A 27,300-nucleotide genomic window follows, 5' to 3' on the forward strand; every position below is an offset into this window, starting at 1 on the left:
ACACTGTTACCTTAAACTAACCATAACCTTAACCACAGTGTTACCTTAAACTAACCATAACCTTAGCCAGTGTTACCTTAAACTAACCATGACCTTAACCACACTGTTACCTTAAACTAACCATAACCTTAACCACAGTGTTACCTTAAACTAACCTTATCCCGCAAACCCTAACTTTAAATTCATACCCAGACAGCCAATACCGCTCAATGTACAAAATGACCTCTGCCAGTGGGTCTTGGACTTCCTGACGGGTGGTGAGAGCAGGCAACTGCACGTCCTCATACATCACTCTCAACATAGGGGCCCCCAAGGGGTGTGTTCCGAGTCCCCTCCTCTACTCCCTGTGCACACATGACTGTGTGGCACAGCGGAACAACAACACAATCATCAAATTTGCTGACGACACAGTAGTGGTGGGCCTGATCTATGCAAACGACGAGAGGGCCTACCTGGAAGAGGTCAAGGTCCTAGCGGGATGGTGTCAAGAGAACAGCCTCTCCCTGAACGTCAGCAAAACAAAGGAGATGATTGTGGACTTTAGAAGGTCGGGGGTCAGGGACTACAGCCCCCTCAGCATCGACGGGGCACCGGTTGAGAGAGTGAACAGTTTTAAGTACCTCGGAGTCCACATATCCGAGGACTTGACATGGACCACACACATTGACAGTGTTGTGAAGAAGGCACAGCAACGCCTCTACTTCCTCAGGCGCCTAAGAAAGATCCAAGTCAGTCAGAAGATCCTTAAGAACTTCTACTCATGTACAATAGAGAGCATCCTGACTGGCAATATCACCTCCTGGTTTGGGAATAGCACCACACAAGACCGTAGCAGACTACAGAGAGTGGCCCGTTAAGCCGAACGCATAATTGGAGGGGGGCTTCCCACTCTCCAGAACATTTACAACAAGTGGTGCATGGGTAAGGCTAAGAGAATGATCAAAGACTCCAGCCACCCAAACAACTGCCTCTTTGAACTGCTGCGGTCAGGCAAGCGATACCGGAGTCTCATGGCAAGCACAGAAAGACTCAGAAGAAGCTTCTATCCCCAGGCCATCAGGATGCTTAACGAACAATAACACTATGTAACAACCATCAAATGCACTCACAGCACACACATCCACACGCACACACTCACTTTAAACAAACAACTCACTGCAGCACCCACTTTACACACTTTAGAACACCTAAACACACTTTATATTTATTGGTAAAGAATTTGCACTACAACCCATACCTCATTACACCTTACTGTAAATTGTACCTAAATTGTACCTCATCCCATTTCTCCTTTGCACTATATAGTATATTGTATATTAGTATATTGTTACGGTAACTCAGTTACTTCTACTGTGCATTGAACATTGTACATATGTACATACTGAACACTTGTGTCTACGTACGTGACTTCTATTTTATACTGGTATACTTATTTTATTTTATACTCATCTATTTTTGTTTAGCACAGTCTCTGGAGCGTAACAGAAAGAAGCATTTTGTATAAAAGTATTCTGTACTTCTGTATGACAACTAATAAAGAAACTTGAAACTTGAGAAACTTGAACAAAATAAACAAAATTGTATATGTCATATATCACTGTAGCAGCAGCAGCAACAACAAACAGAGCGTAGTCATTTCAAACAGTTGATCTGTTAGATCTCCTCCTTCATGCATCTGGTCCAATTTGGGAGCTTATAATAATAATAATAATAATAATAATAATAATAATAAATTGGATTTGAAAAGAGAAGCGCCTTTCTCAAACTCAAGGACACTGTACAAGGAGAGAGAAGCTATATAAAAGAAAGGGTAAAAAAAAATTGAAAAAAATGAATATATGTGTATAGTAACAACAGGGAAAAAAACAAATAAGATAAAAAAAGGAAGCAAGGTGCTGTCCAATTGGATGAAGCGGTAACAAGAAAATTAACAAAAACAAACAACAATAACAACGGGATCTGTGGCTTAACACATTGACCGCCAGCAGCAGGGGGCGCTGATCCCCCTTCAGCGCCAGGTCTTTATTCAATGGATATAGTTTTAGACTGCGACATTTGCGAGTGCTTAAAATATATCTTATTATTATAGCTATGGGTCTAATACACCCATCGATTGTCAGTGAGTTGCTTCCAGTCAACATCCACAAAACAGATTGTTTTTTCATCAGTACATTTCCGTTTTATACCGTTTTGAATGTGGGTATGGTTTGGGTGATTCTGAGTAATTGCAGGGAAAGACGAGAAAAAGGCATTTTAGTGTAATCCAGTCATCACGTTGTAATTTTTCTGCTGATTATCTAATCTTCCTGAAATCAACGCTAGATTATCATTATTATATCTCCGCGTGCATACATGAAATGGCCTTCGTATATGCGGAGATATAATAACGATAATCTAGCGTTGGCCCTCAAGTATACTCGTTCTTGGCAATTATTGTGTTAAAAGAAAGGAGTCAGGGGGTGGGCTACTTGGGAGCAGGGCCGTGTTGCGTGAAGGCAAGTGTGAACAGGTGTGTTTTTAGGTGTGTTTTGAAGAGGTTGATGGTGTCGGACCCCCGGACAGGGCTGTACGCTAAGCTTTTTCACTAGGGGCACACTTGCCCCTAAATGAGAAATTTAGGGGCAAATAATATTTTTTTAGGGGCAATTTTTTTTTTTTTACTAAATTTTTTAGCGTTTATCGCTTTTCTGGTCAAGCATGACTGACAGATGTAGGGTGAAACGGGAGAGAGAGCAGGGGAAGACATTCGGCAAATGACGGCGAGTCCGGGAATCGAACTCGGAGTCAACCAGATCCGTGACGCAGCACGGTATTCCGCGACGCAGCGCGGTACATGGTGTGCTACTGGAGCACCTTAGGGGCAAATTTTTAAATAACTATTTTACCATTATAGTAGGGCTGGGCGATATGGCCTCTAAATGATATCGCAATATTTTGACATTTCCTCTAAAGCACTTAAAAATGCTTGATTTAACCCTTTGATGCATACAGTCACGCCAATATGATGATTATAATAAGTCCCTGCAACATATGTTTGCATTATTAAACCATGAAGATGATTTAAAAAATAATTTAATGAAAATGTACTAAGAATAGTCTACTGACACACAAAATTTATTTACATCTAAGACAATTTATATAAAAACTCTTGGGTGCCTAAGACTTTTACACAGTACTGTGTTTTCTATCCACTTTTGACTATACCTTGTAACCGGTAGAGCAGCTCTAAACGTCATTTAACCACAGCGCGACTATTTCACTGCATTTGCCCCTAAAAATAGATAGAATTAGTCATAGATAATAGATATGAGCAAACTGGAAAAAGTTATTTGGAGGCTTCGCGCAGTGGGCGTGTCAACACGCAATTGTCATTTCATAATAAACACATATCACTGCGGCGCACAGCAAGTTTCAATTTCAGTTCCTGGCATTTTTAACCAGTGGAGAAAGGGAAGAGATTTCCCTATCGTTTTTCTTATATGAATTATTCTATGTTAATAAAAACATACCTGGTGATCAACTACAGTTTGCCGTGAACATTATGATATGCGTGTAGTGTTCTGATAACGACGGCTGGGCAGCGGGAGCTGGAAGCTGGATTTTGCGAGAAGCATGGAGCTGCAGAGCCGCAGAGCGGGGCCTCTGTGCCTGCACAGTGCAATACTCCAATTCAGCCATTGGCAATTCAGCCGTTGGGTGGGGGGCGCTGTTGAGCGGGCCTGTGACCGGACCTAAAAGCGCCCCTGCTCTGCGGCTCTGCAGTTGCATACTATTGGGATTCGTTGGGAGCAGCACGGAGTCTCGACTCTGGACTTATTTTATTTGGAATATAATGACTGTATACGCAAAAGTAGCATCGTTTTAAGTTAAAATATTATAAATCTACATGCCTTTTGTATCCAATTTGTATGGATTAATTTAGGAGTGAAATGCGAATGAAGGGTTGAAATCAGTACTCGCAAGCTTGCCCCCAGATATTATTTTAAACTCGCAAGGACAAAATTAGGGCGCAAAAGAACCACTCAGGCCTGGTGAGTGATGCATTAGACCCAACAGAACTACTCAGGCATGGTGAGTGGTGCATTAGACCCAAAAGAACCACTCAGGCCTGGTGAGTGATGCATTAGACCCAACAGAACTACTCAGGCCTGGTGAGTGGTGCATTAGACCCAGAAGAACCACTCAGGCCTGGTGAGTGATGCATTAGACCCAGAAGAACCACTCAGGCCTGGTGAGTGATGCATTAGACCCAGAAGAACCACTTAGGCCTGGTGAGTGATGCATTAGACAGAGAAGAACCACTCAGGCCTGGTGAGTGATGCATTAGACCCAGAAGAACCACTCAGGCCTGGTGAGTGATGCATTAGACCCAACAGAACTACGCAGGCCTGGTGAGTGGTGCATTAGACCCAGCAGAACCATAATGAGGCTCATAGTAACCACACAAAAATACTGCCGATGACCGTTAGCACCATTCATCTGTCAATGACACAGACCTATTGACCCATCTTTTATTTAGTCAATTCTATGCACATTTTATGTCAATTCTCTGCTCATTCTATCTACATTTTCTGCTCATGTTATGCCTGTCTATATTTATGGCAATTGTATGCTCATTTTATGCCTATAGTATTGTCTCTACATCACTGATGTGAAGCACTTTGGGCTGCAATTCCTGTATGAAAGCTGCTATACAAATAAAGTTTATTATTATTATTATCTCAAGCCCTGCCCTCTTTTCTTGATCCTCCAATCACAACTGTCGCTTCCCAGTAATTAATAAGAAAAAAAAGACAGTCGAGACTTCATTAATTTCATGAAACCTTGACGTTTAAATTACGATGCCGTTATTTCTCCCCACCAGGCACTTGTCAAGGGAGCGAGTTCCAGTGTTCGTGACCCAGCCACGATAAAAACAGCTCGTTAGTGGTCCTCGCCGAAACCAACGGGTGCAGCCGGTGGCACACTAACGAGCTAGCTTGACGCTAGTAGCGCTTGTTAAGTTTCAGCGAGGAACGCTGACAATGCCAACCCGCACCCCCCCCCCCCCCCCCCCGTGCGCATTGTGTGACAAATATCTGGCGATGGAAAGGAAATAGGAATAGTCAAGGTTTTCCTTTCAGTGTGATATGGGCTCATCTCTCACCTCAGTCCAGTTCTGAAGCCTTTTGTTCAGTTCAAATATCCTGTAGTCTGTCTGGTTGCCATAAGGCGTGGGTCTCCTGAAAGAAAAAGACATCAGGACTCCGCTGGCTGGAATGTCCTCCGATGGGATTTTTTTTTAACACTGTAGTCTGACAATAACAATAAATGTTAGGCAAAGCATTGGCCAATATACAGAGTGCCTGTCTAATCCATTACTTTTAACTGATGAACACATACTGGGGCCATGCGTTTGGGGTCACTGGACAATAATATTGAGATATACAGGGGTCCCACAGACATTGCAAAATGAAATTCAAGGACTTTCAAGTACTTTTCCAAGCACAATTTTTCAATTTAAAAGGGATACAATTCACTTTTAAATGCTGTTTTTTATAGAAACACATTTGATCCAATATGTATGGCTTCAAACCAATTTCCGACAATTAGTTACACTTTAAATAAAAAAAGTATTCAATTTGTTGATTCAGAAATTCTTTATCAGGGATGAACAAAACTTTCAATGCGAATGGTTGATTTGAATTTCAAGGACTTTTTAAGCACCTTGTTAAAAAATTGGCTGTTTTCAAGGAATTTGAGGCCTTGGCTTTTTTTGGTCAAAAATCAAGCACTTTAAGCATTTCAAGGACCTTGTGCGACCCCTGGATATAATACATTTAGGAGGGATCCAAGCCTTCTGTGTGTGGAAAAGGCAGAAGATGAAGTCACCATGCTTTGTTTTTGACAGTTGTTTTCTTAGTGCTGTACGTTCCCCTGGTATACTGGCCCAACATCCAACAGCAGTGTCTGTACATCTTTAATGACACGCCTATATGCACAGTGTAAGTCGGCCAAACCAATGGCAAATCTCCATTTGCAGCTGATTACATTCAATATTGATACCTACATGTGACTGCATGGTGACTGAGGGAGACCATGGGAATATATTGTGCATAGACGTCCTCTGGGCAACAATAACCATAATAATCGGGGGGGGGTTTCCACTGTGAAATGACTGAATGCCAGTGTGTACACTCACCCCATTCCAGGCTCCAGATAGGATGGTGGGTACATGGGTGTTGGCCTGGAGAAAAGAGGGGGAAAAAACAATCAACAACCAGGGCTTCCTTAACTCATTCCCCGCCAACGACAAGTATACTCGTTATTGGGCGCCAATCGTTGAACGCAAACGAGTATACTCGTTATTTGATCGTTATTTCTTTTATTCGATATTTCTTTTTTTTTTTGATCCACTTTTTCTCCCATTTTCTATATTTTTCTCCCATCCCAATTTCGTATCATCCAATTCAACCCTCCCCTGTCACGAACGCTGTTTCTTGCCTCCCACAAGCCGGCTGCAGTGAGGACTAAGTCATACATAGCACAAGTCCCCTCCGGTACTTGAGGTAACAGCAGTCGCATCTTTTCACCTGCGCAGCTCGACCTCTCAGTGTCGAGGAGTAACGCGTGGGAGGCTCACGCTGCCCCCGACACTTCCTGATTCTACTGCGCAGGCGCACCAACCGACTTGTAGGAGTCGCTTGTTCACAACGTTCGATCCCCACCCTTCAGTTTTTCCCTCCCCGTAATACGGCCAATGTGTATTACTGCGGACGACCAGCCAAACTGAAAAACAATGTGGAGAGCTGGATTCGAACACGCGAATCCTAGCGTCTCCACACTGGTGGCGAGTGCCTTAGACCACTACACCACCTAGCCGCCCTTTTTATTCGATATTTCTATTCATTACAGGCACACGGACTCGGGGTTAACATGGGGAATCATCCTGAGAATGTTAAAGTGCAATACCGGCTGCATCACGCTAGACGCCGGTATCGAGCACCCTTTGTAACCTTGTATCCTGGCCTGTGGGACGGCCAAATGTCTCAGGTTTAATTTTTCCTTCTCGGGCGAGGCGAACGGTTCTCTCGGTTCCATTGAAGCACGTCAAATATCCCCAATCCATATGTTGTGGTGGATTATGCCGTGGACCAAATGGACGTTGAATATACCAGATGGCGATCAAACAATTGGAATATTATTTTTGTAATACTCCCGATCACAGGTAAGGACGATTTGACGTCAATTTTAGCTTGATCCTGCAATGCTTTTGTACCGATCGGGCTGATAAGCGTTTTTAGTGTTCACTGCGAATGCCGTTACTGACAATCAAATCATCAAAGTTTTTTATTTCGGGATAACAGCGTATACAGGCAAGAAATGGCAACGTCTATAGTGGAATTGACGTGTAGGGCTATAACTCAGCATTTCATGAATTACCCTAGACCGCTCTAAAACCACTTATATTCACCACGGTATAACACGGGAACGTATGGATGGACAAATTTATAATTTTTCACATATTGAACGATAGATAGATGATGTCAAATGGGCCATAGTATTGTATCCATAGCTATAATATAGAATATAGTTATAGCTCTACAAACAAGGTGATGCAGTCCTATCTTTTAAAGTGTGGCAGTGCAACAGCAGGGCCCCGACTAATCCCCGGCAGTCAATGAGTTAAAGATTCAGTACAATGATGTTTTAATTCAGTCATACATTTCTTCAAGCTACAAGCTTTGCGTAGTGGGCATGTCAACAGTGTCAGCGATTAGCTATAGCTCAGCAGCTGTAACAGAATATTTTTATATATATAATTTTATTTTTATGTAATTTTCAACAGCATCAAACTATATATTTTTAGTTATTCTATTCATAAAAATTATTTTACATGTTCTGTCATCTAATATTATCTTCCACGTACATACGTCCTGATGTTTTAGGTTTTTGCCGCAGTATCGTTTTAGAACCGTTATCATGATACTTAGGTTGCGGTTACACTAATGGCCAGTTTTTGTTTCGTTTTCAGGGTCAGTTTCGCTTTTCAGAACGCAACGTAATGGCAGGCAAGTTAGACATTGTTTTTGCCTCCTGAGCACAGTGATGTATATACATGTAGTACAATGCCAAAGCAGTAGGTTGCGATGTAGTTCAAACATGAAGGCCATTTGCAACCAATCAGAAAAGTTGAATGTGCCAATACACTTCCTGCTCAAAATCAACAATCCACCATCTTTAAATGCCTCGCGTGAGCCATTTAGCCAACGTAGCATTTATTTTTCAGCAAAGAAAGTGCAATAAACAAAGTTTACATTCACTGTGTGTTCTGTCTCTCATTTGTTGATGAAACAAAACTAACATCAACACAATTGACCACCAAGAGCGGAGTTTAGTCTCACAAAAAGATCCTAGCAAGCCGATTTTGTTAGCTTATGTGCTAACGTGATTGGGATATGCCAGTATAACAGTATAGCATTGTGGCTAGCAGCGTGGTAACGTTAATGCTAGCAGAATGAATGGATGTAAACTTTATTTAACAGATTGCAGAATGGGTACAATACAATACGGCTCAATACAAACAATTGTTAACACATTCCCTGCCACGCAATTTGAGCATCTTATACCACTCTCTGCCATCACTCTAAGTCTATGGAGATGTTCACCTTCTTTGCAGGGCTATAACTTTTTAAATTGTATTGCTAAATTGACATTACTATGGCCCATTCAACATCGATTATCTATCGTTCAGGATGTAGGAACGTTATACTTTTTCATTCATAGATTCATACGAAAATACCGTCTAGAATATAAATACGTTTTTATCATTTTCTGCAGTAATTCCTAGAATGTGATATAGGCATAAACGCATATATAGATTATCAACTGCCGTTTGTTGCCGATCCACGCTATATAAAAAATGTCAACTGTACATGATCCTAAACGTTATGACTTATCATGCGCGGATGAACGGGTGGGGGGGTCGTTTATAATTCTGTGATCGTCAGTAAATGCTTTATGTAGTATGGGTGATATTGATCAGAGCGGTTTGCATTGATAATAATAAACAAACAGGCTGAAAGTAACGTCAGCGTCCTCTTACCGTTCGCCGATGAGACTGGAGGAGAAAGATCCCACTTATTTGACGGCGATCTCCTAAATCCATTTCCGGTTTGTATAATCATAATAAGCGCCCAAATCGTATCGATTATTGCGTTATGGCAGCGATCGCTACACACGGACGTGTGTCTACAGTCGCGCAACAATATGCGAGTGCCGGACGCATTTGCCAGATGCACCGGGATCACAAGAGATCCACTTCCGGTTGCAACTCGCCGATCGTCCACCAGGCGGCAGTATTGAAGCGTTGCAGAGTTGTGCAGAGTCCCACTGCATCAGACCAGGCTCCGTGAGGGAATTATGAATAACATGGCAAAAAATGAAATATGATCTCAATAACGTCGTACGCCGTGGAATGGCAGAATTCGCATGAACTTGAAACACGTCGTAAGCCGTTTCCGGCATGGGATGTGTTAAGGGAATGCAGACTGTTGTAGCTTGGACTGGGCTCCTTATAACAATAACTTGACAACACATGGTAGGCGCAGCTCCTTGGGACAGCTCTGCTGTAAACACTGGAAATAACCGTGCGGGTCTCTACTGCGCATGGGCGTTGAGCAACAACGGCTCCGTATCCGGCTCGCGCAGATTACATGGCACCATTGCCTGCGAGTTTTGGCGAGTATCCAAAATGGAAACACAATTTCAGCGTTGCCAGTAGGACAGCGCGTTATCCTGCCAAAACAGCGTTTCTTTTTAACTTGGACAGCAAACGTAATCATTCAGCAACAAAAACGTTGCTGTATTCACCAGTGTAACCATGGCCTTAGGCTGGTATCGGTATCGTGGTCAAGGTTTTGGTATCGTGACAACACCACTTCTCAGTATTGTGGACGTCTTAACACTTACCCCACATCTGTCCCTGGTGCCTGGATGGAAGGGGGGAAGGTACTAACACTTACCCCACATCTGTCCCTGGTGCCTGGATGGAAGGGGGGAAGGTACTAACACTTACCGCACATCTCTGTCCAGCATGGTGCCTGGATGGAAGGGGGGGAAGGTACTAACACTTACCCCACATCTCTGTCCAGCATGGTGCCTGGATGGAAGGGGGGGAAGCTACTTCCGTTCGGGGGCTCCTTCGGCGAGTACAGCTTGAACGACTTCGACGAACAGCCTGCGCAGAAAACACAGAGAGGCGAGAGAGGTTTAGAAGAGATTCCGCTCACTTCCATTTTACACCATTCAAGCTCATTCCGCCAAGTCGTCTCGTTGATTCCATTAAAGCAGGGGTCGGCAACCCTAGGCACGCGTGCCCGCATTGGCACGCGGGAGCATTTTCATTGGCACAGGGGGCAGCATTGACTTTGCTTTGAAATATTATAGTGAAATATTTTGCACTGTTGTCGCATTTATCTTGTTGAAATCCTCCCACGGGTTCTTTTTTGTAAGTCGACTGTTTTGCACACCCCTATGACAGCTATACAGCTGTTCCCATGGTGCTCAGCTGTCAGCAGTCAGCTGGCCTCCCGCACCCGCGTGTAGTTCCCAGGTAATCACAGTGCCGCGGTTGCATTCTGTATGTGCCGTCTTTCATGATGGCAACCCCCGCTAAGAAAGTTAAAGCAAAGGAAATTCAGGCATTCCAGCCCTCATGGACAGACGACTACGGGTTTGTGTGTCAGAAGGACCGTGCTGTGTGTACTTTGTTTAGAAAATGTAGTTTGCCGAACGTCAGGTGTGAAACGCCATTTTGAGACGAAGCATCAAAAAAGTTTCAAAGATCAGGCGGATAAGGCAGAATCGATTAAACGTGTCGTGGCCAGGTATGGAAAGCAAGCCAGCACCCTCAAAGTGTTCACGACTGCTAAAAACCACACAACTGAAGCAAGCTATCGCATTGCTCATTGCATTGCGAAATGTGGAAAGCCATTCACTGATGGCGAGTATATCAAGGAGGCTTTTCTCTGTAGCTCAGATGTTTTGTTTGAAGGCTTGCCAAACAAAGAGACAATCAAATCAAAGATATCCCCATGTCAGCTCGAAGTGTCGAGCGACGCATCAACGAAATGTCAGAAAATATCAGAGAACAGCAAACAGCTGGATTAAAAGATGCTCCGGTGTGCAGCTTAAAGTGACCAACTACAGCCCCCAGATAACAGAGCTCAGTAAAGCAAAACAGGGCGAGGGATCTCACTGACAGCGACAGGTAGGCAGCTGTTTATTTTCCTACACATGGGGCTGCATGTTAACTTGAACATCTCTCTCTCTCTGGCCTTGCTCCGGTGGAGGGATTGGAGGAGGAGGGTGTGCTTTGTGTGTGTGTGTGCCATCATGTTAACGTTAGCCTCAGTTAAACCTTGCGACGACTGAGCTGTGTTCTGTGTTCTGAGCTGTGTTCTGTGTTATAAGCTGTGTTCTGTGTTCTGAGCTGTGTTCTGGTCATGTGACACTACACATATTTAATTGAGACCCTTTATTATTTCAATTTAGCTGGAAATACATTGATACATCATTCAGGTAGGGTAGTTTTTCGAAATTCAAAAGACTACACTCACTTTTGGCTGTGCCACTTCCTCCTGTCAATATGCACCGGTTTCCGACTCAATGCCCTGAGATTTCTATAACCTTATATTTCACTAATAACAGTTAAAATAATTGGTAAACAAACGTAATGCTGAAAATATACACTTTTACTGTATATCTCGGGCTTAAGAGGTTAACCCTGTGAGGCCCAAATCAAAAAGACATTAGCAACTTCAGAGGCCAGAGGGTGGGACATATAAACACATTTACTATCAAATAGCATTGTGAGGCTGAACAACAGGACAAATTGACTATACATGTGCTTAACATTTTTAAATGGCTAAAAGTGATTTTATAATTTTGCAACCGTGGGTCTCACAGGGTACTTTTAGTGAGTCCAGCAAAACCTCTACTGCGCTTCCTGTTAAGCGATTGCGCCAATCGGCCACCAGATGGCGCTCCTGAACCACCAGAGAGCTCAGTGGGTCCTCCTGGTGGATCTCAGGCCAGCGGAGGGGAAATATGAATCCAGTCCCAGATTTTTGAAATATTGATATCAAAGACGCTGTAAAGCGTCTTCGGCAACTTGAGCATGGCCGGGAATTACGTGTTTAAGCGTTTCCTGGCAGCCAAAGTGTTAAGAAAACCAACCCAGATTTAGTTTTGGTCTGAGCTCTGTTCCCAAAGACACGTGGGAAAACTCAGGCTACGTTCACTTCAGACTGCAGAAGTCTGGCCCAAATGTTGCTCATGTGAGACTTGGATGTGTGTGTTTTTTATGACAACAGCACAGATCACATGGAATCTGATCTTTTCAATTCTGATTGGGCCACTTTCATATGTGGGCCTCCACTGCACATCATATTATAAATCAAACCATAAACTGCGACTTCAGTGTCCTCCCATGTTCACGTCCATCTTCGTTGTTGTTTACTTCCGCTTGCGGGTCAGTTCAGGAGCGTGACCAGTTCACACTGGAATCTGACATTGGCATAATGTGAACAGCCAAACAAAATAAATCTGATCTGAGCAATAAATCACAATTGAGCACTAAGGCTTGCAGCGTGAACGTAGCCCAACACACCACCATTGTGTTCCTCGTTAACCCTTTCACTGTGACAATACACAGAAGCCCTTTCACTGCCACACGACAGCGGGTTAACCCTTTCACTGCCACACTAACCGTCGGTAGTGTGATAGTAAAGGGTTAACCTTCAGTAGTGTGGCAGTGAAAGGGTAAAAAAAGTACTGATCAAGACCACCTGCTGTTCAGAGGCCAGGAAATATTGTGTATAATAATTTTTTAAATCCAGCTTGAAGCCGCTGCTGGTGCCTCTGGGGGGGGGGGGGGGACATTCACTGCACAGCTTACGGCACCCAGCTTGAATAGCGACATCAAGTTCTCGCTCTATTTCCGCCCAGATAAGTCACCTCACCTCACTCTTGCTTTGCACGCCCCACCCCTAGCTTTAAGAGAGAGAGAGATCCGGATAATGCCGACTTCGACCGTGTCTCTGCGCCGTCGTGACGCGTGTCGTTTCCGCGGGGAGTCGTTTCAAATAAAAAGAGCCCTGTCGAAACAAATTCCTGCTTTCATTACCTAATGCATTTTTAATCCAGCCAACGGACGAGGACAAACACATCAGCCAGAGAGAGAGATGATGAAATTCTAATCTTTATTAGCTTACATAAATCACAGAGAGGGGGGGGGGGGGCACAGGCATCAGAGAAATGGAAGGGGGGGGGGGGGGGGGTGTCCTGGGGAGACAAGGGCCCTGCCTACGTGTTCTTTGTACTGCTGTCCCGTCCTCATTACAGAGAAACCCTCCTCTCTCTCTCCCTCTCTGCCCCGTCCCATGTGATCCATACCACGGCTCCTATGCTGTGTGTGTGTGTGTAGTTGCCTCGTCTACCCATCCCCCACTCTCTCCCTCTCCCGTCCCAGTGGCTGTTATTAACCCGTGTCTGCCCAGATGAGCCACACACGCTGAAACAACACAGGGGCTTCTGGAGAACAAACAACTCTGCGGCCGACACCATCTCCACCGAGGACGGTGTTCCTGTCCGCCGGCGTTGGTTCCGCGGTGGTGGTGGCTGCACCGGGCCCTCGAGAGGAGTCCATCACTCTGCCTTGTTCGCACAAACAAACGGAGGGTAATTCCAGCACAATGACTCTACACGTCACAGTAACTGACCTGGGTCTAGATGAGATGAGAATTACCCCCATTATGTATACTGCACCTGTGTACAGGGACCGAAACTAAAGCCCGCCGCCCGCCAGGGGCGGTCTGTTTTTACCTTTGGCGCATGACACTTAGAGGGCTGCCCGCCGTGTGGCGTGTAGACGTGTAGTTCATAAGCAGGCCCCTAAAGATATTTGTATGCGAACGGTCAAAATCAATTACGCGCACGCTGTGCGAATACAGATTATAGCCTCTCTCGTCTTTTTTTTCCTCCGCTGCGAGATCGTTAAAAAACTACAAGTCCCACATTGCACTCAAGCCAACGGTCCAATCACAGTAGAGTGAAGTGACTGGTTTCATGGGAAATAAAGCAAATGACCAATCGGAAGCTCTCATTTTTCTTGTTTACTTCCTGAAACTCCGCGATCAGGGCTCTCGTTTTCCGAGACACCAACTTATTATAGTCTCTCTTACCAATAGCAATAGATTTTAGAACACCTAGATTTATCGATAGCAATAGTAATATAACGTTAATGCAACAAAACGAATGCCTTGCTTTGTTAATCATAACGTTGATGCAGTAGCGTATGTCGGTGTGTTGGCTGTAACGGACATGACAATAACATAACGTGTACACATTAAAATTGCGATAATCTATTCTAACATTTTCAAATCGATGCAGTTGAATTTCCCCCTTAGGATCGATGCATTGTTACACCCCTACACCAAAGTCACTGGCCCACTGTGTATCTGTGTGTATAATAACTTGGCTAGCGTTATCAACAGCAGAGGTGGGCAATGGGTCCAGCTGCAGCACCGGAGTGGAAGCGATGTGATGTAATTGGCAGACTCGACTGTCAATCAATGGTCTACCTGACACGCAAACTCAAACAATGTTTCTGTACTGGAGGTGTGATTGATTGATTGATTGAAAACTTTATTAACAGATTGCAGAATGGGTACAATACAGTACAGCTCAATACACACAATTGTTAAGGGGATGCAGACCAGAGAAAGACTTTCGTCTTGTTTACATCAGGGTCCCCCATTTCAATTAATCAGGAAAGTGTACAGTAGGAAAGTGTACAGTATTTCAATAGGCAACCCTGAAAGGATTATTTTTCTAGAAGAGCAACACAGCCAAAACAGACAGTGGAGCTGTTTGCAGATAGCAAGCATTTTGACTTATTGCGTGGTGGCGATGTCTCGCAGATAATACAACTACAAGTATGATTATATAATATATCTTTTATTTAAAAAAAAATTGTATATATAAAATATATATTGGCGGGTAAGAAATATGCTTGGCGGGTAGACTCTTCCCATCTACCCGCCACTGGCCGGTGAGTCAAAAAGTTAATTTCGCTCCCTGCCTGTGTATACCGTTTACTTTACCTAATACCTACTGATAGAATCTAGATTCTAAGTGTTTTATTGCCCATATTTATTGTAAAGTATAATATTTACTGATGGGGCATACAGACCCTCATCTGCACCATTGATTACACTGTTTACTTGCTCATGTGCTTATATTCAGAGTTAATTATATTGTTTTCACTGTTTTTTTATTTTTTATCTTTGCTATAGATTTATTCTACTATTACCATGCCCATACCTGTACCTCCCCTCACCCATGCTGCTATGACACCTGAATTTCCCCAAGGGGATCAAAAAAGGAATATCTTATCTTGTAAAAATAATGACTGGGGAAACACTTCAACAACAGTTATAGGCAGAGGCTTGGCTAGAAAGATATGAATTTGAAAACAGCACACTAAAACCGGGTGATGTGCTCCATGACAACAACAACAATTTCACTCAACTGATTGCCATAGGATTGTGTTGACTGATATAATGTGAGATGGGCCGAGCCGAGTTGTGGTTTAGGCCCTAAATGGAATAGGGTATATCTGCAGAGCCGCAAGCCCAACGTCTGGGCGGGGCGTGTACCAGGGTTTCCCATCAATGGCGGCCCACCACAGTCTAATTAGTCCCGCCACAGTTGTATAATGAACCAAAATACAAATTACTATTTTTTTTTTTATATAAAGTTTGCCAATTAGTATTGGCAGTGGTAGTAGTCATAATCCACTATATTTTTTTATTTTCTAAAAAATAAACCAGTTCAACACAGGTAACCACTTTTGCTTAATTTCTTTGATGGCTCAAATGTATGCTCTAGTTCAGGGGTTCCCAAAGTCGGGGTCGCGACCCACAGGACCCAGATGATTTTTTTAAAAATTCAAAAAAAAAAAAAAAAATTGCAGTCAGGCCACTGAACTTAGAAGCAGGCCAGGACAGTGTTTCTAGTTGCAGCAGCGCAATAGTTAGATAACCTAGGTGGGGAACAACCAGGAGATCACTGCAACTCACACAAGTTGGAGAACTATCTCTCTCGCTCTTGCTCTCACACACACACACACACACAAAAGGAGCCGCATGTGATTGGTGGAGGCGGGACCCTTACAAAAAACTGTTGTTGCTCATCATTGACACATGCTAGCCTGTAATAATCCCCCCCAGAAAAATCTACTTTACATTTGATATATTGCAAATATATGCCATCACACACACTGGCATTTAAAGGGTTAGAATTATAAAATTAATATGTGGTGTTATGATCAGGGCTGAAGTTGAATAAAAGATTTTTATACCTCCTATAATAGTGGGGGTCGCGGCTCTCTGACCCCGTTATTTTTGGGTCGCGGCCTGAAAAGTTTGGGAACCCCAGTTAGTGCTTCCCAATCCTCTCCTCGAAGCACCCCAGCCATTCCATGTATTTGTTCAATTCCACCACCAGCACACCTTGATTCAACTAATAAAGGTCTAGTTAAGTTGAATCAGGTGTGCTGGTGGTGGAATTTAACAAATACATTGAACGGCTGTCGGCTGGGGTGCTTCGAGGAGAGGATTGGGAAGCACTGCTCTAGTCGATTTTGTGTTTTGAGCACAAAGTTCATCATAGAATCTAGCCTCTTTATTTTGCTCTCAAAGTGCACCAGATTGATGCATTTAACTTTAAAATTGACCAAAAAAATAAATGTGGGCGGCCTAGAGGATCGGAGGTTCACCCCCCAGTCTCTGAAAATCCTGTGGGAAACACTGGATGTGTGAGGCGGGGCTTCGGGGCTTGTTGTACTCTGTGTGAGGTGGGACTTCGGGGCTTGTACTCTGTGTGACTGTGCGTGGGCGGGGCGTCGGGGCTTGTACTCTGTGTTGTTTCCTGTAAAACCCGGAAGTAGTCAGTTTGTGCTGTTTATTAGGGATGCCCCGATCGATCGGCCACCGATCGTTATCGGCCGATAATCAGTATAAATATGCGATCGGTGATAATGTTTTATTTTCACCGATCGTCAAACCCGATCTCATCTCACTCGCTGTCGCTGAGTTCTGTCTCAGACACCGGTGGTGCGGCGTCTGCTCTCGAGTCCAGCCCCTCCCGCACGCATGTAAACACGGGCCTAGTCTAGTGAGACACGGGAGGACGGCGTGTCGGCGTCTCCCTGAGCTAACGTTAGCTTAGCTACCGTTACAAAATGACCCAGTCAACTATTCACTTTTAGTTTAATACATGATGAGGCATTGTCTAACCGAACGGTATCTAGCCGGCCAGCTACCGATAGCTCCTGACATCAACAAACGCTCCACAAAGTCTAGTAGGTAGGTATGATACCTGTTAGCTGTTAGCTCACGTTAGCGCAAGTTAGTTCACTGTTAAAAACGAAATGTCCCATTGAACTAAATAATTCACTGAGGCGTTGTATTAACGTTATATATCCGGCTAGCAGTAGCTACAGATAGCTCCTGATATCAATATCTTATAACACTGATTCGATGCGTATTCGAGCTGAGGGCTTGCTGAGCACAGTTAAGTAACGTTATACCAATAGGATCCAGGTGCAGCGCCGGAGAATCCTGGCCGTAGCTCGAGGCTACTCGAGTATAGGTCCAGCTGCAGCTCCGGAGAATCCTGGCTGTAGCTGGAGGCTACTAGAGTACACACAGACAGTGGAGCTTGTTGCGTGGTGGCGATGTCTCGCAGATAATACAAGTACAAGTCTAATTATATAATATATATATTTTATAAAAAAAAAATTATATAAAATAAATTTTAATTTCTTTTAATCAAAAACGATCGGTATCACCGATATGGCTCACGACGATCGGTGGCAAAAAACGTGATCGGGGCATCCCTACTGTTTATCTTTAAACCTAACCCTAACCCGCAACACAGAAATGCAAATGCTGTCGAGTCCTCACTGCTTGTAAAAATAAACAGCACAAACTGACTACTTCCGGGTTTACAGGAAACAACACAGAGTACAAGCCCGACGCCCCGCCCAGTCACACAGAGTACAAGCCCCGAAGCCCCGCCCAGACGTTGGGCTTGCGGCTCTGCAGATATACCCTATTGCCTAAATGACAAATCTGTATAATCGACCTCTCAAGCTATGCCCTCAGATGGAGAAAAGAGGGCGGCTTGTGTTTGAGATAGGTCAGAGTTGCATTGAGGCTGACACAAATGAGTAGTCAATATAGTCTTTCTGCAAATGAATAAAATAATAGAGATGAGCTGTATTAATCTAAGATTAGATAAGATAAGACATTCCTTTTTTGATCCCCTTGGGGTAATGGGGGCGCCATGGGGGAGGGGAGGTACAGGTATGCACAGGGTAATAGTAGAAATACATAAATATATGACAAGAATATGAAAATATGAGAGAAAAATAAACAAAGGTGCAGATGAGGGTCTGTATGCCGGTTATATTATATGTTACAAAAAATATGGCAATAAAGAATTTGTAGTTTGTGAATATTTGTGTGATACCATAATAATAAAAAAAAATGTTTTGACAAAAGGGTTGGCTGATTAAGACTAACGACCAATTAGTCGACTACAGTGGATTAAGAAGGAGTGGGTCCTGCTTTTATCTCCAAAATCAAATCCTGTGTAGACGCTACATTACACACTATGGACTCAAGTAGAAGAAGGGAGGGGGGGTGGAGCAGTGTGACTGTCCCCCTTCCGCTCCAGCGAACAGTCCAGTGTGCACTCCTCTAATGAACACAAGCCTCCCCTCTCTCTCCCTCCCTCTGGTTTCACAGCACCCCAGAGAGTCATATCAGGTCACCTTCTCCCTCCCAATACCTCCATTCTGGGAGAGTCAACAATGAATGTATTCGCCCCTAAATTCAACAGTCAAGGATATACAGAGATCGTAAAGAAGTATACATGATTTCTTTCAACTAATCTCATCTAATCATCCTTGCAGCAGTTTTATAAAGATTTGGGGATTCAAATTTGATCAGAACACAGGCCCAGGCCTTGAATGAAAGGGGTCCATGACAATTATATTACAAAAGAAAAAATACATCAATCAGAAGTGAAATCACACTAGCATCTGCACTGGAAAAAAAACAAATACCATCAGATACTGTTTTCTATCAAACTATGAAGGAAGGAATCTGTCTGCATCTGTATGTCCTTCGCATATCTAGAGAACCGTCCGTCCGATCGACTTCACACTTGACATGTGTATCGCTGAGGTCCCATGGGAGTGCAGTGTCGAGTGTCAAGTCCATCAGATGAGCGGTACGAGAGAGAGAGCGCTGCAAGCAGCCACACACCGACCGGTCTCCACAATACTGCAAGCAGCAACACCGGGAGCCAAGCAACGGGCACGCCCCGAACGAGCACTGCACTAGTCCGGTCAGAAATAAAGAGAAATATTGCGAGACCGTATTTTGACCACATTACCCAGTTACATATATAGCCTAATGTAATGATCTAAATAATAGCTAGACCCACTTTCTGCAACTGATGTTAGGAATAGGACCAGGAGAGCAATTCAGGCTCCCCAGGGCCTACATTAACAAGACAGACACTGCTGCAAAATCATTCTGAGAAACACTACACAATGACCTCTGACCCCCCCCCCCCCCCCCCAACAAGACACCATTCAGCACCATCTCACCACACTTTGTTCAAAATCGTCCACATCCACATTATACAAAATATGAACTCCTCTGCAATAGTGTATTCCAGAGCTGCTGCCCCCCCCCCCCCCTGCTGAATAAGCCATTTCTAAGAAAATGACACACCTCTGGCATCAAAATGGGGCCAATGCGTTAGTCTTTGGTAACCTTTAGATGGAAAGAGGTACGTCAGCACGATTTCATTATTCTGCAGGAGTGACCATTATTTTGCAGGAGTGACTATTAGTCTGGATCAATTAGTTGATTGGTCAGCAAAAACCCATTTTTGACCCATTTGGATTGCTACAAAAGCCATTTTGTTTTTGATAGGAAATACATTCTCCACACACGCTAATCATCCTCAAATCCAAGTACCACCCTAAAAGATCAGAGGATCTCATACACACTTTCATGTCCCCATCACATCAGATCAATAAATAGATCCACTGTAACACATCAACAATATTTCTTGCATAATCCAGTTTCCATGGATCTTGCCCAGCCCAGCCTGCCACCACTACAAATAGCCTAACCTACAACATGTTGTCTGAAATAGGCTACTGCTTAAGCCTCCATCATCTATCTCATCTCCATAATCACTCGAGTATTTTGGGATTCAATCTAACATATGTGGCATCTGTCTGATGAAAGTCTCTGTGGTCAATCTGACCATTTTAATGAAACAGGGAGTCGTACTCTGCCAGGCTCAGCATACAGAACTAGGCTTAAGTTAAGTTCCACACGACAAGTAGAGATGACTGCCTTCAGTCCTCCAACCCCCAGTCAGGACTAGGAGATTAACTAGGCCTAGATTGGGCAACACTGACCCATATATCTGATAAATGAGTGGCCTCAACCCTGTTGTAACCAAAGCAAAAGGCAATTTACACTCACCACTCTCTATGTGGCTGTGTACGTTTGCTTCTGCTATTGCCTTCAGTAATACAGTATTTGCAGTGCCCCCCCCCCTCATCAATTTACATTGAAACAATGGGACTGTATCTGGTGCCTTACTATTACTAATACCCAGTAACTACAACAGCAATATGAACGGTGATGCACCGTATGGAAATAGTTAGTCGGGGTTGCATTAATAATACGGGCAGCTCGCCGTATAGCCAACACTTTGCTAAGCGCTAGCAGGATTCTAGTTTACGATCATAAGCTTTGGAAAGAGACACATGAAGGAAAGGCTACCCCCAAAGACCCGAGCTGTAGTAGTAGGGCCGCAATCATTACCCATTTGCAACGAACGGGTGCCATCCATTGCTACTATGCTATCGTAGTTGCAAAAAAACAATCATCGCCATCCGTGCATCTTTTTTTTGTGCCAAGATTCGTCTAAGCTTTTTTGTTTTCGTAACCAGTGCGAAGCCGGACCGTTACCTGCAGAGAAAGGTTCACCGGGACGCGGTGTTGTTGTGGCAACCCCTCCGCTCACTGTTCTAGTAGCTCGCCTCGCCAACCGCTCGCCGCCGAATATCCCAACACACCGTCGGCTTAGTGCGGTTCTCCGGTCCAAACAAGACGAAAAGTGAAGCGTGGATGATTTATTCGCTTAGATTCGCGGCCACAAACTGCACGTATTAAGCGACATTTTTTGCGTAGTGTATAGGGGGGGTGTCGGTTACCTATCTACAACTGCGAGGCATCGCGCGAGCCAGAGACCCTTTGTTCCTGCCAGCAGCGCGAGCCTGGACGACGCGAACACAATGTGGCCCCGCCTCCTCCTCTGATGCTCCACTACCGTAGTCTCTCTCTCTCTCTCTCTCTCTCTCTCTCTCTCTCTCTCTCTCTCTCTCTCAAAAAAAAATAACATAACCATTTCCTTCTTTAGGCTAGATAGATAGATATAGTAAATTACAAACATTGCCTCAGTGAGCTGGAGGGGAGAGAACAGATGGTGGAGGTGAACGGTACGCTTCTATTCGAAAGGCAACTGGTTCATGCTTCCGCGTTCACGTTTTGCGCTCTGATTGGCCACTGCTGTTTCTGGTCGCACCAATCGTGTGACGGCAAGTTCTTTCGCTGGTTAAGCTTAGGCACTCTTTCGAAGTTGGTTAAGGTTAGAGTTTGTCTTAGAGCATGGCGATAGAACGCCAGCCCTGATAACCTTAACCAACTTCGAAAGAGTCGCCTAAGCTTAACCAGTGATAAACTACTAGGCGTTAGGTAGTTTGCTGCTGGTCGAGGCTAGGCTGGTAAAGCTATGCCTCCTAAAATGTGAATCGGAAATACAGAAATACCGGCTACAGGGTTTCCGGGCACCTCCTGATCTGTTTATAGTCCCCAGCGAAACAAACAACAAGCAGGTCTGTCAGCCTGTCGAGGGAGGCGATAACGAGGTTGTTTCTGGGGGGAATAAATTTTCATGAGCACTGTGTCGTGATTTCAGGGGCGGGACTTCCTACCTGATTCCCACTTTCGGCCGTAGTGCTTTACCAGGTTTTATCTCTCGAGATAAAGCTGGGAACGAGGTTAGGTCGAGGCGGAAATGGGCACGTCATGCGATTGGGCGCACATGTCACATGACCAGAAACGTCAGTGGTCAATCAGATTTGCAAAACGCATGAACAGGTTGCCTTTCGAATAGACGCGAACGGTACACTGCCCCCCCCCCTCCCAGTGAGCTGTGGTGTTCCACAAGGAAGCATACTAGAACCTTTACTGTTCCTAATTTATGCAAATGACATGTCATCAGCTTGTGACTGCAACTTGTTCCTGTTCGCGGACGACTCAGCCCTGCTGGTCTCTGACAAGAACAAGTTACAGGTTGAAAAAACCCTCAGCTCTGAACTCGGCAGAATCTGCACCTGGCTCGCTGATAATAAACTATCATTACACCTGGGTAAAATGGAATCCATTCTCTTTGGATCAAATAGCAAACTCAGCAAGGCCAATGGCTTCTCTCTGTTACAGTGGGTGACGTGACAATATTGTCACAAGGAAAGATGAAATTACCTACCTGGGTTCCATCCTATAGGCAAATCTTTCCTGTGACAAAATGGCAACCAATGTAATAAAAAAAGTCAACCAACGAACAAGATTCTTGTACCGGATCTCCCCTCTGGTAAACAAGAATACCTTGAAGACTCTAACAGGAGCACTCATTCAAGGTTCTACGACTATGCTTGCACCTCATGGTAACAAAGCACCTCAAAGGCACTAAAAACAAGGCTACAAACATCACAAAATTAACTGGTCAGACTACTGCTTGGCCTTACTCCTAGAACCCACCTCACCCCTGCCCATTTTGACAACCTAGGATGGCTTAGAGTAGACAACAGAGTACAGCAACTTGCAATGGGCCTGGTCTACAAGATACACTACACCATTAATCCTTTCACTGCCACACGACAGCCGGTTAACCCTTTCACTGTGACAATACAGAAGGTTAGCCCTTTACTATCACACAACCATCATGCTCCATCATTAGCATCATTAGCTCCGTGGATGCGGCGCTAATGATGGAGCATCGCCGTCGGTTGTGTGATAGTAAAGGGTTAACCTTCTGTCATGTGGCAGTGAAAGGGAAGAGATACCCATGTAGATGTCGAAATACTTCCCAAAGGTCAGTGAAGTCCACGACCACAACACCAGAGGGAGTTCCACAAATCATGTGCAACCCAGATTCTGCTCAAACAAGGGACTAAACACGTTTCGCAATTATGCCACAATAATGTGGAACGCCCTACCCACAGCCGTAAAGGAATGTGAATCCCTACCCTCCTTCAAAACCGCTCTCAAAGAGCACATACGGGTGGCTGCAATTAGAAACTGGCCCACGGTAAATGTCAAAATGTCTTGTATGTCAGGGCGCCCCAGTGGCGAACCACATAGCGCGCTCAGCCGCGACACGGCCGACCCAGGTTCGACTCCCGAACCCATCGTTATTTGCAGAATGTCTTCCCCCCACTCTGTCTCCCATTCCTCCTCTGTCTCTCTCTACTGGACTGCCCAGTAGCAGCAATAAAGCGATAAAAACGCCCAAAAAAAAATCTTTAATAAAAAAATGTCTTGTATGTCATAAATGTCTTGATGAATTGAAAATGGAGCACCCTTATGTAAACAAGACGAAAGTCTTTTTCTGGTCTGCATCCTCTTAGCAGTTGTTTGAGCCGTACTGTATTGTACACATTCTGCAATCTGTTAATAAAGTTTTCAATCAATCAATCAATCATCCATGATTGTGTCTTATGAGAGTGAATGCAAGTTGTTCATCTATTAAAACCCTTTAATCGCCAAGGACGCCGTAACTCGTCATTCCCCGCCATTCTTAATCTGCCAATGACGCCGTAACACGTCATTGAGATCAATATTTCAAAAATCTGTGATCGCAATCATATTTCTCCCGCGGAGACTTGAGATCTACTGTTGATCCCCTCTCAACTCTCCAACGGTTCAAGAGCGCCATATGGTGGCCGATCGGCGGATCGCCCAAACCGGAAACCGGAAACGGAAACTGGTGCTCATCCAAATTCGGTCCGACCACTCGCTATAGGTCCCGGGACTCGAGCTCGACACAATGGATAGCGATCCGTTACCAATAACTCGATAAACAACATGATTTGGACGTATATACTATTATACAACCTGGAGATGGATCGCATATTTCAACATCCCATAATAGGAATCTTTTTGCTCCACGCTCATCGCCCAACGGCCCGAGGAGACTGTTTCAGCGTTTATTTTTTACCGTGTTCGATACAAACTGCTCTAATGATCATATCACCCACACTACATGAATCATCTAACGTTGGCCACGGAATTATAAACGACCCCCCCCCCATCCGGTCAACATCAGATGATAAGTTGTAACTTCTAGAAGCACGTCCATTCGAATTTTTTTATCTGGCGCCGATCGCTATCAAACTGTATTTGATCATCAATATAATGCATTTAGGGCTATAAATCACGTTCTGCAGAATGCTGCAGAAAACGATAAAAACATATTTATACTTTAGACCGTATTTTAGTATGAATATGTGAATGAAAAAGTATAACGTTCCTACATCCTGAACGATAGATAATTGACGTTGAATGGGCCATAGTAATGTCAATTTAGCAATACAATTTAAAAAGTTTTAGCCCTGCAAAGAAGGGGAACTTCTCCATAGACAAATAGAGCTGGCAGAGGATGGTATAAGGATGTACATAAGCGTGGCAGAGAAAGGGTCTGATTGTAACACAATTAACACATGTGACATCATACAATTATGAAGATAGATACAGTAGATAGATAGATAGATAGATAGATAGATAGATAGATAGATAGATAGATAGATAGATAGATAGATAGATAGATAGATAGATAGATAGATAGATAGATAGATAGATAGATAGATAGATAGATAGATAGATAGATAGATAGATAGAAATACAAACATTGCCTCATCCATGATTGTGTCTTATGTGAGTCATTTTGTGAATGCAAGTTGTTCATGTATTAAGGTCTGATTGTAACACAATTAACACAAGTGACATAATGCAAGGACATCATACTGATGGATGTTAGACCAATGAACATAACATATACAACACATAAGCTATAGTACACACAAAAAAGACAATTGCACTTAAATTAGGCATACATGTCTCAAAGCTCAGTCATTGTGGCCCAGTGGAGCATGGGCCCTAGACTTAGACCAACCCCCCCCCCCCCCCCCTCCCTCTTCAGATTTGACAATGGGTCTCTATAGACCCTATAGACAGGATGCAGTCAGTTCAACTAGGGCCCATACCACCTCAGCCCCCTTGTCACAAACACAGGCACCCCTCAGGGCAGCGTGCCGTCACCCCTTCTATACTCACTGTGCACAACAAACGACTGCACCGCTAATGACCCCTCCGTCAAGACGCTCAAGTTCACAGACAACACACCACTGCGGTGGGTTCAGCCTCGTGGCTCAGCCGCGGGGGGCGGGTCGAGTCGCTTGATTTCCCGGGGACCACCTCGTCTAACCCCCAGAAGAGGGACGACGACAACATCACTGCAATAACAAAGAAAGCCCCAAACAGAGGACGTACTTCCTGAGACAACTTAGCGGAACGTGTCTCCTCCCGCCCCCGTATCAGTTCTACAAGGCGGTCTTTGAAAGCATCCTCACCACATCCATTGCCGTCTGGTTCCCGAGACTAGGCAGCGGGCCCGGGGGGGGGGTCCACTCTAGGCCTTTCACACTGAACGTAATCTCGAACCGGCCGGCGCGTTCACACCGGGAATAATTGGTTCGGAACATGACTGAGGCTTTAGTTCGGCCCTCTAAGAAAACACTGAGCACCGATTTTTCATGTTCCGAACCAATTATTCCCGGTGTGAACGCGCCGGCCGGTTCGAGATTACATTCGGGAACCGGCTCCGGCACGGAGCCCGGCCGGTGTGAAAGGCCTATCTCCACCGGCAGCCACTTACCACCTATCAACGACCCACCCTGGCCTTTCCATCAAACTCCCCTCGGGCAAGCGACGGGGGACCACACTCACCAATACCTCCTGCCGTCAGGACACTTTCTTCCTCAAGGCCATCCACCTCCTCACTAATGGCTCCTGTTTGAACATATTATGGAAAATGCAGCAGAGAGCCTCGTGCCCAGACTGTATATAGACTAGGGGTGGAGACAAAAATCGATACGTAGTAGTATCGCGATACTTTGCATGGTGATACTGTATCGATACAGGGACGCCAAGTATCGATATTTAATTATTCATAATAAAAAAATAAATAAAAAAAGTTTTGTATAAGGAAGTTGCATTGTTCATTTCAATACCTGTAATAGTACAGTAGTCCACACACACATGTGCATTCAGTTAAGTTGGAATATGACTGTAATACAAACAGTTCAGTTTGTCAGGTACATGCAACACAGATTACAGTGTCTGCTTGAGAAAATAACATGTTCTGCAATAAAAATGATTGAAGTGAGATGAACAGACTGAACTTTATTTTATTAGATAAAACATGTTGACAGTTTTACTTTACTTTACTTCCTCGTTATCCCATCGTTAGTCGTTATGCCAATTCCCAATCCCCTTCCTGGTCGCTGCGCATTTACCCCCCACAGTCGGTCTGGGAGAGTGGAGGCTATCACGTGCTTCCTCCGACACACGTCTAGCCAATCAACCGCTTCTTTTCACCTGGCAGCGCGGACTCTCACTGAGAGTGTGTAACGACAAACGTGTGGAAGGATCACACTACCGCCCTTAGATCCTATCCGCACTTAGCAGGCGCCCCGACCGAACTGTAGGAGTCGCTGTTTACAACGACCCGGACCCACCCCGCCAGCTTCTCCCACCCTCTAATACTGCCAATTGTATTAGTGTGAACGGCCAGCCAAGCTGGTGACAACCCCGGAATCCAGCGTCTCCGGGGTTGGTGACGAACGCAATCTCCGCTACGCCACCTAACCGCCTTAAGTACTGTTTTTGAGGATTTGTACTTTACTCGAGTATTTTTAGGTTTGTATACTTGTACTTTTACTCAATTACATTTCAGAGGAGAAAAAAACATACTTTTTACTCCTTACAAATGCAGACCTACAAAGTACAAATCTCGCAGGTCCAACAATTTTAATTA

The 27,300-nt window shown here is 44.4% G+C and overlaps 1 protein-coding gene across 5 annotated transcripts in view; it reads right to left on the reverse strand.

Annotated features, from left to right (window-relative positions):
* Positions 1 to 27,300, reverse strand: part of LOC311233960 (LIM domain-binding protein 1-like) — a 102,946-nt gene that overhangs the window by 23,052 nt on the left and 52,594 nt on the right. For 4 of the 5 annotated variants that reach the window (XM_084321026.1, XM_084321027.1, XM_084321024.1 and 1 more), the window contains exons 2-4: positions 10,117 to 10,219; positions 6,182 to 6,226; positions 5,147 to 5,222 (exon numbers count right to left, since the gene is read on the reverse strand). In XM_084321026.1, the coding sequence (XP_084177152.1) occupies positions 5,147 to 5,222; positions 6,182 to 6,226; positions 10,117 to 10,219 (224 nt within the window). Of the gene's footprint in view, positions 1 to 5,146; positions 5,223 to 6,181; positions 6,227 to 10,116; positions 10,220 to 21,113; positions 21,404 to 27,300 lie in introns of those variants that run through there. The other variant, XM_084321025.1, reaches the window with a different exon arrangement.

The sequence above is a fragment of the Notolepis coatsorum genome (genome assembly GCF_963971535.1).
Source record: "Notolepis coatsorum genome assembly, chromosome: 9".
Lineage (NCBI taxonomy): Eukaryota > Metazoa > Chordata > Actinopteri > Aulopiformes > Paralepididae > Notolepis > Notolepis coatsorum.